Raw genomic sequence first — 18,023 nt, forward strand, 5'->3', positions numbered from 1 at the left:
ATTCCTTGCATATTGTAGGTAAACAGACAGAGTCATGGGAATACCAATGGAAATTAAATGCTCTGTTGGTGTTTTTCTCATTACGAGATGAAACAAAACATTTATCACTGACTTTCATTTCAATAAAAGGCTGACATTTTCTGGGTCAAATGCTGATAAGATGACAACTTTCTTCCACTTACATTGTGATTCATGAGTTCATGCAGTGCTCCTCAGCACCCTGGTAAAATTGTTGCATTCCAACTGCACTCTCTGTATGTTTTGACCTGTTGGATTAACTGTGTTGTTTAATTCTTTTTCCTCTCCTCTCTTTTTTTTTTTACAGCTATCGAGGTGAACCTACAGAAAGCCTTGGCTGAGGCCTCTGAGACCTGTACCCAGGAGTGTCTGATACTGGGCCACTCCGACAGCTGCTGGATGCCACCAGCCTTGGCCCACTTCCAGGGTCCTGGCAGCAACAGCCCCACCTCCACCCCAATCACCACCACCATCACCGGTACAATGCCCTCTTTTGGCTTCCAGCAGAGCTGCGCCCGGGGAGCCAAAGCTAACATGATCAGCATGGGGGTCATGGATGGCCGCCATACCCTAGGCAGGTCTGTGCCCAAAAAAGATGAACTGGACAAAGGGATCAACCGGCCACAGTTCTACAACACCCTGGATAGACACTGCAGTAAGAAAGAGGACCCCTTCAAGGTCATCCCCCTGGCGAGCTTCTCCTCTCCTGGGCAGCAGACGCCCACTGGAGGGGGCAGCAGCTCCTTCTTACATGAGCACCAGTTGTAAGAGTAAAAGACAGATCTCCATCCATAGACGGCTTGTTGTCAGTGACTTTATGATCAGTATGTATGCGTACGTATGGAGGTATGCATCATTTGAATTGACCAGCTCCGGCTCAGTTTTACTAATGAATACATATGAGAATGGATTCGATCATGATGATGTTGTTCAGACAGAACCATAGGGGGTGAGTCTTACAGCTAAAGCATTAGAAAGGTAATGTAAGTCTCAACACAACAGGCCCATGTATAATACATATAGGTAGTTCTATACCAAAGTAGTTCCATCACAAAAAAAAAAAAAATGAATTTTGCTTTCAGTTCGGTGATGTTTGCTTTGTGACAAGAAAAGGCAATGTAACGCTTCGAGCCTCTTGGTCCCCGATAGTGACCATTTATGTGTGCAGAAACACTTGCAAATACAGTACTTTGTGTTAGGTGAGCTAAATCGCGCTTACTGTTAATTATGAGCTCTGAGTGGATGATGTTTCTCTTGAAGTTCTAGTGACGTATCGCTCTGTATAACACGCAGCACAAACTCTTTTGGTGGTGGAGGATTTTTCTTTTGTCTCGCCTGAACGTGTTTCAGAAGTCTATTTTGGTCAGGGGACTGCAGAAGGATAAAAAAAAAAAAAAAAAGTCTACAAAGCATAACTAGGCCAATAGTAGACAACACCGGCAAACTTTTTGCATTCTACATTTTCACCGTGGACCAGCACACAAAATATAACAGAAAAAAAAACTCCTGCACATGCACACACTTACCCAAGATGTTTTCCATATGATGGTTGCTCCATCTCTGCCAACTCCATTATGAAAATGTTCACTCCTTGCATTTTCTCTCAGCAGCTTAACCTTGAAAGATTAGCGCTTTGGAAACATACGCTTTATTTCCTTCCCTTGTTTCTTTTTCTCACATTTCGCTGCTCAGAAACACTCGCATACGGTAATAACAGCTATGGAGCTAATTATGAAATTCTCAGTCCAATTACTTTGATGTGTGATCTCAGCAGCGACCGTCATTCTGGTTTCGGAATTGTTGGCTAGCAAGAAACATGCGCTGCATGTGCGGAGGCAATGAAAAGGTGACAAACGCTAACAAATAGCAGCTTTACACACTCCCTCTCTTCCAACCCTATCATTGATAACACCTTTTCTTCTTACTATTAATTACTTTATGTGTTTTTATGCAACTCATTTCGGCAATTTTTTTTTTTTTTTTTATCAGTTTTCACTCTTTTTTGGCACTGGAATAATAGAAAATGCAAATTCATTCATACATGCACTGCATCACTGCCTGTGTGTGTAAATTGTCCTGATGATTATAACTACTTCAGACTAACTTGTTGCTGTAACAGATTGGGTGCAGCATACTCTATTGCTACAGCAATAAGTGACTTTGCTGATATTTTTTTTCAGCAACATCCAAGTCATGTGTCGACATCAGGTATATGATTCATGCGATTCATTTTCTCTATCTTGCAAATTGGAACAGGCCTAAATCTATAATGCAACGCGGCATTCTCGAGGGAAGGCGCGAGGGAAATTGTGTTTGCATGCTCTTAGCTACCACACCTTTTCTCTCTGATACTTGGGGTCAGGAATCTTATCATTATAAAGAGGATTTATCTGAGACTCAGTGAAATGATCACTTAAAGGAACAGTCTGTCAAGGACACGGAAAAAGGGGCAATTCAATTTCACCTCAGTCAATTACGAAAGTGAAGTTAATTCAAAACAAGCATCTAAAATAAATCCTCCTATAAACACTGCTTTATGAAAATGTCCCAGTTTAGGGATCCAATTTCACCTTATTTGCTCATTTTTTTCTCTATTGCTTGTCATCTCATTTCAATGTTATAGTACTGACATATATCACCAAATGGTATAAATAATACATATTTAATCAAAAGGAGCACATATCAAAGGGAACATACATCATGATGTCACTGAAAATTGAATTGTATCACTCTGACAACTGCAAATCCAACACTTCATTTTTCTTTTCTTTTATCCAAATGTTGCCCCAAAAAGTATTTTCAGTCTCTGTGTACAATTAAAAAAGTAGGGCAAAGAAATTCCTGGTTGGATCTTTCCCACAAAAAAAAATCTGAAAAATAACAATTAGGTTTTTAAGAAACTTTCCCCTTCACTATAAATAAGAACAGACACTCTGCTGTTGGAGTGTTTATAGATATGACACAGGAAATTGTGTCCTTCCTCATACCATGGAGGGTAAAAATATCCATGAAATATGTACGGGATAATACACTGTCACACTGTCATAATAATGTGATTGTTTGAAATAATTTATCCAAATCACATGTGTACAGTAAGCACAATATTACCTTTCTATAACCCTCACTTGTTTTAACTTACTCTGCCCACATAACTTCTGTGTATTGTAATATTGCAGCAGCTACATTAATTGAAAGACAAATTCTAGAGGGAATAGTATAATAACTGCATGAATGTACATCTGTAGGATATTGGTTTTGACACCAACGTGACTTTTTTTGTCTGCTGCTTGTCCCACTTTGTTCTACCATTTGCCCTTCTAGAGGTAAAAGTAGGGGTTTTGTACTTTTATTATTTCTCAAACAAGGAGCATACCACATGAATGTGCTTTTGTTTCATTTTTTTGTCATCTTTCATAAAACACAAAATGAGGAGGGTGATGACAGGTCCTCACTTTCGGCTCTCCCTGTTCTTTTCCTATTTTTTCCTAATTCTCTCTGCCCTAAAAGTAAAGACAGTATACATGAAATCTTTTTTTTTATTTTCTGAATTTTTCTATTCAAAACGTGTGTCATGATTACCATGTCAATTTGTGTCATAATTTGCATGAACTGTTTGGACCTCCACAAGGCCACACTTGACTATGTAGTTCATGCATCCATCATTAGATTCAGTGTCAGTATTGGTGTTTACTGCTCTAACTGTTTGTGTGTCTTTGGAACAAAACAAAATGTTACAGTGTACACATTTCAAACTTTGTAAATTGTGCGTACCACTTTTGCCTCTACGTACACACAAATATCTATTCTGTCTGGATTTTAAACTGTACATAGCAGTACCCCTAAAAACTACTACAACAATGACAAACTGCAAAGACACATATAGTAAAGACTAAAGGCTACATACTGGAATTCGATATGTTGATTCAAAGAAAAAATGGAAAACATGAGAAGTGATGAGATGACAATCTCTCTTGTAATGTAAATGGCTACATATGCATAATATTGGTGAGAGTGTGTTCGAATGTGTTTATAGGTGATCTTGTATGTGTGTGAGGGAGAAAGTGTGTCTCCTTGCATGTATGAGCGTGTGTGTGTGCACATATGTGTGTACTGGCATGCACCTTGCCAGAATATTTTATGTATACAAATGTATCTTACAAAAACTATATCAAAATATGGTATAAAACTGCTTGTATGCTTGTAAATTAGTCATCAGTGAGTCAGGTCAAGTTTTGCTTTGAGAGAAGGCAAATCTGTATTGGTCGGTTAAAGCTATACAGTCTGTGTTGTCATGCCTTTGTAAGATATCCCATTTAAATCTATGAAAAAAATGACCTTCCGTATGGTGAAATGATTTTTCTTGTCATTGAATTTTACTTAAGCCATTAAATATCGAGTCCTTAAAGTATGCACGTATTACACTTGTCCTTCACTTTACATTGTTGTTTGATTAGGTTCTTCTGAGAGCATTGTCAAATCAGTGATAGATGCGACATGAGAGCATGCTGTCACAGTATTCCAATTATGGCAATTACAAGCTAATGATATAAGACCCATCAAGTTGGACATGGCATTTCACCTTCATTTCTGAAAATTAATACCGCGGGGGAAACAACTCAACCTATGACATATATGTATATTTATGGGAAAAGAACAAAATATGTAACCCTTATTAAACACGATAAGGGGCACAGCCAACACCCAGAGTAGGATCAAAAGGGCTTTTACTTTCACAGTTCCAGCTAAGGAAAAAGCAGTTATACAGTATATCTCCTAAGGTTTAAAGATGCTCTGTATTGTTTTTTCATATTTTCTAAATGTCATAATTACAGTTAACAAAACTGAGTGATTCTGTTCGCCTCTATGGTATATGGGGAAATACCACAACACTCTTCTTTTGTATTTAAATAGCATTTGTCAGTGTGGAGACATACTGGGTACATACACAAACATCCAAAACTACAGCTGTTCTTTTTCTGCCTCTAGGGGCATCAGCTTAACCTGAAATTGATGATTGTGGATTTTGCCACATTCATACAAAATCACAGAGGATTTGGAACCTCAAATTTTCCTGAACGTTGCGCTCAATGACAAGTACATTTGTAAGTGTCTGAAATGTGAAGAATAATGGATACCTCAAGTTCATCATTCAAAGTAGCAGATTCTTTTGGCTGGCAGAAGAAGAAGAAAAAACTCCTAAGGCAACATTGACATATATAGTGTCATCTTCAAAATTTCATATGGTGAACAAACATCCAGCAGATACGGAGTAGCATTAGCATTCATTTGGAGTCCTGTCTCTGGCCTCCTGGTGGACTTATGTTCAATATTTACTCTCCTTTTAACTCTTTTTAGTGTCCACCAACTCCTGAGGGAAATATCTGGCTTTTGTGCTGCTAAATACTTTACTATCTTTACTTAGTTTCTCGCTGTTTCGGTGCTGAGCTGGTAGCATTCATTGAAAACAGCTTCAGCCACAAACAATGAAATGAGAACAAAAATACTAAAAAATGTAAATTTCATGATCAACATTATAAATTTCCTGATCAAATTACATTGATCAGGAAAACCAAAACAATGAGCTGAAAGACACTATAAAGCTCTGTGGAGCTGACAGGAACTGCAGTTTAGGTCAAATGATGATTTCCTGTAGGTTGATCGACAGCGACCCACATTTAATTAGTCATGTGATCCATTGAGAATATTGTTCCCGTCACTACTTTCCATCACGGTGCATGTTTTACTGACTAAGACAACTCAGTTATGTTTTAAACATTGGAGCAGTTCTGATGTATTTAGAAAGCAACACACACTGCTGAAGTCAAACTCTTGTGTCAATATACGTCAAATTCATGTGATCAAAAGAATTAATGATCAGGCCTCTAAAATGTAGCTTGAGGCACCTTTAGAATCTAAAGGGCACTTTGAGGGTTTCTGTTTCGGAAGGACGAACACTCATCGATCTATTCCTACATTTTTTTATTTGGTCCAACAATACAAATCAATGAGCTTCCCATCACAAGGTCGCACCTCTACTCATTAGACTGTCCAGCCATTATCATATCAGATCATAGAATCTAGGAAGCAGCTTATGAATTTCATAGGAAAATCAATAGAACGCAGTAAACCTTAATTTTAGCATTTTGTTTTCTAGGGCCAAGAAGTAAATGTCAGTTTATGCCAGGAGAAGAAAAAAGTATCTTTTCATTCATGCGTTGTGGCTGCTCAGAATGTCAACTTTGATTTACCTTGGACTCACTCTGCATCATCATCTCTCAGCATCCTCAGTGATACCTGGAGGCTGCTCACTCTTCATGTGTTCATTCGGCCTCAGATACAGAAAGCTTTGTACGTGGCATTTTAGTTTTTTCGTTGTTTTTTTTTACCTTTTTGGCAATAGCTTGTTACACACCTGTGCTGTGTATCTATTCATTCATCCATCCATCTATGTAACCCACCCATCCATCACTCCATGTGTCCATCCATCCATCCATCCATCCATCAGCTTTGATGCCTCAAAGGCAAACTCTGCAACAGTTTCGACAATCCCCTTGGGCTACATGTCCTACCTGAGGCCCTTCTGCCTTACTGCTTTATCCACAGATCTCTTATGAATACATACAAGCCCCTCAGAGAGGAAACCTCAAGCTTACAGTATGGTGCAGAGGTTGATGTTCACGACAACAGGACATGACAGGATCTCTTGGCACTGACTCCTAACTCGCGCAGCACAAAGAGCCATGTCATGTACCTCGTAACGCGCCAAAGGCTTGCTGGACTGTGTCATCTTGCAGCATCTTCAGCATATGTTCAGTCCCCAATCTCCTTATGAGACCCGGCTGTGACCTGCCCCATTACATTTTCATGGTAATTGGCTAATAATGAGACAGTGACAGTGCAGAAGCTGTCCACACTGTCAAAACACATGCATACCCGACTACATTTCCAGTAATTACTGCATATTTGAACAGAAAATACTTTGTGATCTTAACAGTGCACCCAATGCTTGTGTCTTTTCTCACCCCACACACCCTCCATCCCCATGTGCTAACAAGCCAACTTATTGTAAGCCTACTTAGTTCTCAAGGTGTCATCTGTTGAAGTGTCACGAGAACATATAGAGATTGTCAAACAGTACACTCATTTCAAATTGTAATTAAACTGGCCATCAGGTACCTTGTGGCTGTTTAGTCAACAGCAGGGTACTAATTACTATAAGATGACCTTTGGAATAATATCTGGTGAATTATTCATAGTTGAGAAAATTGCTTCGGAGACATGCCAGCGACATCCAAGGGACGGCTGAGTGTACACACACAGAAAATTCCACTCAAAGATTTCCGCCTTGCCCCGAGAATGAGGTCAGCAGATGGATGAAAATGTAACTTATTTTGTGCGAGAAAATGAGATGGATGCGATAAGCCCTTAAAGACAAAATGGATGTTTTCTCGACACAAAGAGGAATGTTACCGACCAGGAAATAGACTGACCCATGTAAAATTAATGTAAAAGATTCTGGAGAGAGTTTGGAGAAAGAAGATAGCCTTGTCACAGTGAGGCTTAAGAAGCAATATTATCCTGCTGTGCAAGTTGACACTTCTTTAGAGTGGACTTGACTCTGCTGACTGCCAAATAAATCCTTGTACTGGTGGTTCTAACATAATTTAACAAGAAATAAACCATATTTAGATTCAAGTTAGATCTCGTAGCATGCACGAGGATGTTAAAAACCCTGAAAACAACTACATAAAGAAACATAATGCATATTATTTTCTACTTATCCTTTGTTTATATATATATATATTTGACACCCTGTTAAGATAGAGAAATAATGATCTTTGCGGGAACATAAGAAGAACTGTTGCAGAAGAAATGGATAATGTTACATCAGAGAAAGGAGATTAAGACAAAAGGAAATGCCAAAAGAGAAAGTGAAAGGAAGCAGTGGCAACATATTTCAACAGATTCATCCTCCTGCGGTGACTTTCAAAAACCACTAACAGCATCCACTCCCTCCTGCTTTAAATGCTTCTGTGGGGTATTCTGCACAGAGAGGGCAGAGGTCTGGACGAGTTTCTTTCCTATCTCTGCTCAACCTTTAGGGACGCTTTGCAGAGATTACTCCCGGGACCTTGCACAGAAATGTTCTCCACATCTCAGACATGAATACATAAACAGTGGAGAAACTAGCCCTTTTTAGCTACACCAACATGTGGAACTCATGTGACAACAGATGAACCTGATGAGAAATCTAGGTAATATGTGGCTAAATCAGTGCGGCATGTTTTAATGTAAAAGATTTCTCTTTTTTCCTTCCCAAGACCGGCTTCTTCCAAGTTGACGGTGTCTCTGTCATGGAGGCACAAGTAGTCACCATTAGAATGATGTTAACCATATGGCATGGCCCTCTGAATAGACTCATTCAGTATGATCTCAGTTAAGTATTTATAGGAGGTTTTGAAAGAGGGTCAGAAAAAAAGCACTATTCACTGCCATCATAGAAGGCCCAAATGATTAGCTAAAATTCCGGGTAATTGGTAGTAATTAACATTGACCTTGTACTCTTGGGCATTAGAGAACCGAAGCGTTGCCAGAAAATTTCCTGCTGCCATTAGAGAGCAAGTAGGTGTCACGGGGCATGGTGAGGACTCAAACGCAGACAGTCAGGTGTAGTGAAAAAAGGTTTTAATGATAACCAAAAACAAACAGGGAATCCAGGGACAAGACAAAAGACGAGGGGGAAAATCCGGCAGGAAAAGGCAGAACAGGCAGACTGGAAAACCGGGAACAGGACGAGCAAAACGGGCGGGTAGGTCGGAAAACAAACAATGATCTGGCAGTGGGTGTGAGTGCGGCAGGGGTTTAAATAGTGAAGAGGCAGAGTGAGCAGGTGAGAGTAATGAGCTAAGTGTGACTGGCAGGTGCACTGAATGAACTGATTAGGTGAGTGAGGAACTACAGAAAGAAACAAAGACACAGAACACACAGGGCAAAGCCTGATCGTGACAGTAGGAGACAGCAGACCATACAGCAAAATAAAATCTTTGTAGCAGCATGTGTATTTAGGCCATGTCCATTTATATATTATGTACTTCAAAGATATTACTGTAAACTATAACATTTCTTTTATTCATTTTATTGGTATTGTTGATGCTAAGGAGGCACATCTGTAATGCTTCTGGACTGCCGTTCCCAGTGTTCCCAGTTTCACTTTCTTTCTATTTTTTTCTTTGTTGGTTTTGTAGCCATAGTAACTTGGTCCTGTTTACTTTATACTAATATTTGTTATACAGAAATACAAAATACTTCCTGTGAGCCAGATGTTTTTTTTCTTCTAAGAATATGATACCAGACCTGGAGTGAATAACTTTCATTACATGAATTGACACACTGGCAGTTCTTTCAGGCTGTACTGGTACAGCAGAGCTTTGAACTAAATGTCAACATCAGCATGCTAACATGCTCAAAGGGACACTGTTACCATGCTGATGTTCAGCACAAGATTGACTATGTTCACCATTTAAGTTTAGCTTTATATGCTTATTAGCTTCAAACACAAAGTACAGCTGAGGTTGATAGGGATGCCACTTGTTTTGTAGGTTTTTGGAAGCCTACTGCTGGTACAAGTGCACTTTTGGCCCACTGAAGGAAGTTCTGAGGATCCCTAAAGTAGTTGAAATATACACCTCAGGACCTTGAATATATGTAGCAAATTGCATGGCAATCCATCAATAGTTGTTAAGGTATTTCACTCAAAACCAAAAATGTCCACCTCATGGTTGCCCTAGATGAAAAGTCCTTGGGATCTCTAGTCAGCAGGAATCATCCCGTGAGGACAATCAATGTCTGTATGAAAATTCATGACAACTAATCCAAAAGTGTTTGAGATATTTCCGCCTGGACCAAAGCAGGTTACTATCCAAAAGTCACGCCACTAGCATGGCTGAAAAAGAAAGAAAAGAAAAAGTATAAAAATTTGGTTACTTGAGATCCATTAATAACAACAACACTGTCTTTAATTCTCTCAGGGTCTTCCTGCTTGAGTACAAAAAAAAATAAATAATATATATGTATATTGTGGGCTTGCCTAATAGGTAGTAAAGAGAAACTAAGTTCATATCATGCCCCTTTCGCAGTAAGGAAGTACATCAGAGAAACTGCTTTTACTGCGAGTTTTTTGTGCGTATCTAAAGACACTATCACAGGGCAGCCACTGTGCCTGACAAGTCTGTTCACGTTCAGCACACACGCAGCTTTCCTGCAGTTAAGGCACCAAGTCCCTGAAGCTCTTCCTCCATGGAGTTTATTGTCAGAGTCTCGATGGTAGGACTCCTCTCCCTCCTCTTTGAAATCCGGAAGATCAAACAAAACAACAGTGTTGACGCAGGGTGTGTTGTGTTTGTGGTTTGAATATATAATCAATTTCCATGGTTAGGGTTTTTTATTTGTTGTTGTATTGTTGCTAGATTACTAATGGATAATGAATGTGATAATATACCCCACTATGCTGTTTGTATATGTATCTATCCATCTTTTTCCTACCTTTTTCATTTTTCTCCATTCCTTTGCCATATACATGTGAAAATCAACTTGTGGGCTAGTTTGAATCTCAGCGAACTGACTTTCATGCAGTAATGAAATGCACAGTGACCAGAAACGGTTACCTGGACAGAATTTAAAAGAAGATATGAAACTACAGTGTGCTTTTCCAAAGCAGTATTATTCTACCCAATCAACCTTTACTTTCAAGAACATCTATTGAACAATAGCAAGTGAAAGCACGGTGGGATGAAAAGAGAGAAGCAACAGAGAAAATCAATATAGCAATTATGTGTGCAGATAATGGACATCAAGGTGTTATTTGGAGTGACCGAAAAGAAGAGGTGACATAAAGCCAATTCAAATAGTGCAAACATTTCATTGTCTCACATCTGGCGCTATTGGCATGGATTTAGTGTCACCAGGCTCTAGAAAACCAACAGTGTTTTTTGTTGTTTTCCTGCATCGCCACAGCTGAATTAGCATTGTTTAGCACGATGTAATCATTGGGTTCTTCTTTATGTTTGCACACAATCACCAGCCTCTGTTAGAGCGCTGTTAGCTATTATGTTTTTATCGGCCACACAAACCCTGAAAACAGAAGCAACAAACACAGCGATTAGCTAATTGAGATCTCAGACAACAAAATACACACACACACACACACACACACACACACACACACAAAGAGAGAGTGACATAGAGCAAGTGCCGGATAAAGAAGGACAGGGACAGGGAAACAGAAGAACGTGCGCGCACACACACACACACACACACACACGCGTGTATCCCCCTCCTACATGCTTTTACCTGCTCAAAAGAGGTCACCTCCAGTTCTGTCAACCTTTACAGATGGGTCAGAGATCTGGATTTGATAACTGGAGGGAGTTTAGAGAGCAGACGTTTGACAAGCATGACAATGCTCTGACAGCCCTCATTGGGCCATGATTAATGACTGACATCCCTGTCGCTTGTCTCGTACAGAATGCAAATGCAGCACTGGGAGAAAATTACCCTAATGTGGTCCGTAATTGGATGCAGGAAGAATCGCGTAAAGGAAGAATACGATGGTGCCTTTTTGCTCCTGAAACAAGGCTTTATTATAGAGAACACTACAGCGATGATGAGAGAGATGCTGCAGCATGATTGAAAATGACCGCCAGCAAATCCTTCTCATTTGTACTAACACATTGACATTTAGCACAGAGTCGAGGGATGAGCAGAGTCGATGTTTGGTGTCTTGAGTTGAAAAGTCACTCCTAAGCTGGCTCCCACACCTCATGCAATAATCATTTTCCTTTCGCTGCTTGGCCAGATGTCACTAAGTTAGTGTAAATTATAAGATGGGCGTTTCAATAGATTTTTTAACTATTTGTAGCACATAAAGACACACGATCCAAAGGTATTATCAGTATTAGCTACAAAGGTTTGGTATTGAGTAGGGGCTCTAGGTGCTCCTTTCAAACAGCTGACATCAGATTTGAATGTTTATGCATAATGGACATGACGCATTTGTCATTGAGTGTTTTGACTGGAACTGCGAGTTCATTTTACCTTCTCAAGGGCACAGAGTTCCAATGCAATGGCTTTGCTTGACAAACAAAAGTTTTGGGTGAATTTTGAGTGAATCAATTCTGACTCTTCACAAACAAAAACACAATATTTGGTTTGTATGGAAGCTCTGAATATACTGCATACATCCTTTATGCCCATGCCACAGTGCTAAAACAGCTGCTGTAGATGATCCTGCAAGTTGTCGAGCTGTGTTTCTATGTGCTTAGCCCTGGTGTGGTTTCATTCAGCTATTCAGCATCGCTTCGCCTAACACTATATCAAGTGAGCAAGTGCTTAAATGAAAGGACTGAATTAAAAGCACAGCTACACTTATAATTTAATGCTGATTGCTCCAAGTGCTTCCACTGAAAGATAGCATTCATGTCCAAGTTGATACACAGTGTGATAATGAATATTGTTTCACTCTCCAAATAACATTTACATTGAGAAGAATGGAAACTAGTATTGATGTTATCCGCTGTACATGCTGTGGCTTTATTTAAATGAGGCCAAAAATGACAGCAATCGAAAATATAGAGGCAAACAAACCCGAACAATATCAGTACAATCTCCTGTCATCATTTGTCTTTGATCGTCTCATTTGCAATTAAAGAGCAAACTGTAAACTATGAAAGCCGCTGGGAGGAGAAGTGGGAATAATTGTCACATAGCGACCTGGTGATGTTGTTGGGGGGAGGATGGGGGGGGGGGGGCATTTCCATGACACCCTCATTCTGGTGGGAATAAGTGTCAAAACTTAACACTGCTTTTGAATAATGCAGCATTTACAAAACCAAACAATTAAGAGAAAACTAAAGAAAAAAAAGAAGATTTATAGAGTAATGAGCAAACTTGATATTCTGTATTATTGCTAAAAGCAGGCAAGGCTGAATGTCTCTTGTGCAGTTCCTCATTATCCTGATTGTATAATAGATATAATCAAGCAACAATGTCCAATTAGGAGTGCAGAGACATGCCTCGATCTAAAAAATGAAAGGGATGAACGCACAATTGACACTGTAAAGTTGTTTGTATGAAACACTGGGGTTGCTCCCTCATCAGAGCGATATCGATGAATCCCGGGGCTTAAAGAAAAAAAAAAAAAACTTTGACGTATATCTGTGATATGATGGAGGCTATGGGATGTGAACAAACAGTCCTTTCCAGGTGGTTTGAGTGATTGCCTAATCCCCTGTAGCTCGATGATTGCTGAGCAAGGTCAGTTTGAAGGCTCAGACTGATTGAGTGCTGTCTGTGGTCGGGAGTTTGCTCCAGCCGCTGATGCCATTAGATGGACAGCGGCTGAAGATTCACTCTGGAGTTTTTCAACACTTGAACCAAACCTTTCCAAACTGGATTACACTGGTGTGCCAGTAATCATTGGGGCATACCGACGGGAAAAAAACATAAACAACAATCATCAAGGCTGTGTTATCATTAGTAATCAGGAGGAAAGAAGGCTAATATTTGAATTGAGATCAGAAAAAGAACATTCTCTGTGTATTTCAAATCCTGTCTGACTGTTGTTGTCTTCTTGCTTTTTATATACTTTCTATCACCCTGTCTACACCGCTGAGTAGAAAAATACATGATAACCATGTTATCTTCCCCAACTGCCTTCCCCAGTTCTGATTTTCATTTGCAAGGCATCAGACATCAACTGTTTTCTGCTAAATAAATCCTGTTATCAGCGTTGTCAAGCCGCATCTTGTACCTCATCAACACCCATTTATTTCTCAAGCTGTCATTTTGTTACTAAACTGGGTTTGTGGCATAAAACTCAACGTTTCCTGGGGCTACCCCCCCACCGCTATGTACATTCAAATACCGAGGGAAAGTTCTGTTCTGTATATGAAACTCCACTAGTCTGCAGCAGAAATCCTTTGTGCGGACATCTCTGTGACAGCTCCTTGGCAACTTGTACGCCTGTGTGCCACAAGCTCCCTAAGCTGACTGTTTGGATCAAGTGGGAAGAGGCAGCAATCCCAAAGAGAACAAAATAGCAGATCCCAGCAGCTTCACAGCCGATGCTATGAGATTTACTGGACTAGAGAGGAGGGTGTGTGTGTGTGTGTGCGTGTGCGTGAGATGGGGAGGGGCATACTTGATGTACCTTGAAATATTTTCAAATGTCAGACATATAAGAGTCACAAGAGGCATTATGTTTCCATAATGATGATGCTGTGAAGCTTAAGTGTAGCGTCAACATGCAAATGGGTAAGGTAATAAACCGGTGACATTTATTTTGTTGAAAGGCACAGAAAATGGATGAAAGCGTTTTTCCCCCTTTACCATGTGCACTTTGAAGTGTCAAGTTTATGAATTGTTGAAAATTACCAACACATTTTTTTCTCAAAGCAAATAATCTAATGTTCTAAAATGAAAAATAAATTTCCATTTTCTGTTTTCAGTGGCATTCATTATGTATCATTTGGGGGTACCGACTTGTTTGGGACAAGTCAGAGAACCGGATCTCTGCTAAGCCCATCTCCTACTAGAAAGCTGCTCCTCAGACACAGATGAACAGACCCCTCATAGAGGGGTGGGGAAATAATGTGCAGTATATAGGGGGATTTATTGGCAGGAATGGAATATGATTTAATATTCATAACTATTTCCTCTTCACGGAGTCTGCAGTGTGGCACCACCATGTTTCTACAGAAGCCCAAAACGGACAGCCTTTCACATTTTTATGTTACCTGAAGGCCAACATAGATCTCTGACACGCTTAGAAAGGGAGGGGTGTTCAGTTGGATGTAATTGCAACCTCACCACGAGATGCTACTAAATCCTTCACACTGCTCCTTTAACCTAAACCTAACCTTAAACCAAGTTTTTTGCCAAAAATGTAACCATTTATGTTATGGGGACTTGCATTTTGTTCACAAAAGGAAGGTGATTCCCCATAATGTGACTGTGTAAATAGATTTATGTCCACAAAACATAATAAACACACAAAATGTGTACTACAATTAGTAAATCTAAGCCCAAACATTTTGCCTTTTTGTCTCTTGTTATTGTTGGTATATTTGCTGCTGCTGTTTTGTTTCGGTTAGTTTGAGTCTAGTTTGTTTTTTCACTATAAATAAATAAAAGAATAAAAAGAAAGAATGTAATATTCCATAAATAACTATCTTTGACGAAATAAACAAACACAAAACTCAAAACTTTTCCCAATTCGACATCCGACTACAGATGAACTCAAGGATGGTTTTGAGCGTACACGGCTTTGTTTACATTCCATTTTTCATCTCTATTTCCCGACCCTCACATAATCCCCTAAACCACACACAAGTCCACTCTCCACTGCTGATTCTCAGGCAACTGAGCTTTAAAGAAACAGGCAGAATTGGTTCCAGTCCAATGGACACTCCACATCATTTAATGTATTCCAGTCTATTACCACTTTTGTTCTGACACCTCATTCTTTTCCACCAATATATGTGTGGGGTCATTCAATAACTGACACCTCTCTTCCATACCGTAGTCACATCTTTGTTGCTGTTTGAGCATGTGTCACAGCTGAGAGGCCTGCATTTCAAGAGATAGATTTGCTGACAGAGATATCCCATCACTCCTCCGGCAGAGGCTTGTGCAGGAAATGCTGCACTGTAAAGGTACAGTAGCCTTGTCACTTTCATCAGAGGTAATTGATCACAGCAGACAACAGCTGATGTGTGCAAGTCAATTGTAGGGGGCAAAAGGATGCTGCTTATTCAGATAAAAGATCTCTAACGTTGCCATGAGTCACTCTAACTGATAGGTAGGTATCATTATAGACAGGAAATCAAATATACGTTTTTGGATAAATTTCGCCATACATACGTTACATGTCTTTAGCATCAACTCATTTCTAACCAGTTAACATCTTCCCATTGGGACATACAATACCTCATCATACACTTGACAAGCTGTCCATATGATGCACTTGAAGAGAGGCCTCTAGCTGCCATAGTGCAGGTGCACTGGGAAAACCATTCTGACTTTAAAAAAAAACAAAAACAAGCATACCCTGGGACTTCTCAAATGCCACTTAGCATTCAAGGGCTTTGTGATTCATTAGTAGCCCAGCAGACTGGTTAGATGGAAGCAGCTGTTATCTGGTTCCATTCCTTATGCCATCAATGTCACAAATAATCACATGCAACAGGTGGTTTAACAGCTACAGGTACTTCCAGCCTGCTGCATTACCTTCCATTATTTGTTATTCATTATGTATACACAAAGTTGGCCTCATCAGATTATTGAGAATGAAGTGCATTATTTATTTGTATTATTTTTTTTGTGTTTAGCTTTACAGTTTGGAGCTGAATTAATTTGTAATAGACTTCTAACTGTTCTAACTGTTACTGACAGACAAGGTTTCGATCAATGGATCTTCATCAGGTGGACAAAATTAAGTGACTGATGCATCATCATAGGAGAACATGACAATCATCATATGCTCGTCACATATGCTCGGCCAAAAAAATAGAAAACATGTAATTGAAAATTGGATAAGAGAATATATTATGGCCTCTCTTTTAAAGTATGAGGCTGGAAATACTGATATTTTTCTTGCAAACATAACCCATGAAAGGACCAAACTAACAATGAATTGATGCTATATATAAGTAGGCTATAGTCTGTCAATCCAAAGCCTAGTATATGTTAATCCTTTGTGCTGTAGAGACCCATTGTTGTTCACAAACTATTGCACTGTTGCACTGGGTGACATTCATTCTTCATTTCAATGAACATGGGCACTGTAGTTTACTGAAAGTCAAGCCCATATACACCATCCTGCTGCCGTACATACAGTCCTCACTGGAGCAACACGTGTGTATCACTCCGCAGCTGAAAATAGGTCCCACAAATAGACTATTTACTCCTGTTTAAGTAATATTTGCTAAAAACTACAGTGCCCAGCTGTGAAGTCTTTCTTTGAAAAATGTAACTATATATTTATTTCTTCATTATTTCTTCGTAATCTTTAGAAAGAATTAGTTGGTTTGAAGGTGAGTGCGAGAGTCATAAAATATTGGACAGAATAACACATTGTTTGATTTGGTATTTTCATGTAGTTTGTTGACAAGAACAAAATATTGAATAGTGCCTGCCTTGTTTTTTTCATGTTTATCGAAGTCAATGAGGGCGTATTTAAGTGCATCTGCTATTATAGGGTTAGACACTTTCATTAAAAAAAACTATAATTTAAAGTTATTCAATACATTAACTGGAAAAAGCAAATTTCTTTTTCAGGAAATGCAGTCCAGATGGCCCAAGAAATGGATCAACACCTCCCAAACAAACTCAGCAAAAAAAATGGAATGTAAAATTCAGTACACCGCATAATTCAATATACCCACTCTCCTGATTGTGTTGATTGATGGCATAATGTTTAATTCTGCATGGTACAAACACATCTAATTTGAAAACCCTAGCTAGCAGAACAGTTTATGATGCTATTTATTTGATGTTTATTTACACAGGGTGGGTTGGCTGATCATACGAGCTCTTTCCCATGAACATACTGCTCCTCATTCTCCATCACGAACACTCAAGTTTATGATTCAGCAGGACTCTGGAGGAGCGCACAGTTTTGCTAAAGACAGTTATAAAAGAATATCTCACAATGAAGTTTTTTTTTTAACTGTCTGTTGAATGTTTATTGGCTCTTATGTCATTCTATGAAACACACTGTCCATTGTTTGCTGTCGAAAGTAGCCCTGATACAGATTGAAGTGGTGGTTTCTGACCAATCTTGGCACATCCCTCCCGCTGAGAAAAGACATCATAATTACCAGACGCTGTGAACTGGACACTCGTCCCCTTTTAAATGGGGGAAATGATGGAAGTGAGGATGGATATGAAAGTCTTATTTGGACATAATCACACCATCTTCCAAACCTATAAATTATTCCGAGAATGCA

The 18,023-nt window shown here is 39.4% G+C and overlaps 1 protein-coding gene across 2 annotated transcripts in view; it reads left to right on the top strand.

Annotated features, from left to right (window-relative positions):
- Nucleotides 1–4,426, top strand: part of pcdh11 (protocadherin 11) — a 123,668-nt gene extending 119,242 nt beyond the window's left edge. For both annotated transcript variants that reach the window (XM_031862749.1, XM_031862750.1), the window contains exon 7: nt 326–4,426. In XM_031862749.1, the coding sequence (XP_031718609.1) occupies nt 326–786 (461 nt within the window). In that variant the 3' untranslated portion in view covers nt 787–4,426. The remainder of the gene's footprint in view (nt 1–325) is intronic.
- The last annotated feature ends 13,597 nt before the right edge of the window (nt 4,427–18,023 follow it).

The sequence above is a fragment of the Anarrhichthys ocellatus genome, unplaced genomic scaffold, assembly GCF_004355925.1.
Source record: "Anarrhichthys ocellatus isolate YVR2014 unplaced genomic scaffold, GSC_Weel_1.0 scaffold27, whole genome shotgun sequence".
Classification (NCBI taxonomy): Eukaryota; Metazoa; Chordata; class Actinopteri; order Perciformes; family Anarhichadidae; genus Anarrhichthys; species Anarrhichthys ocellatus.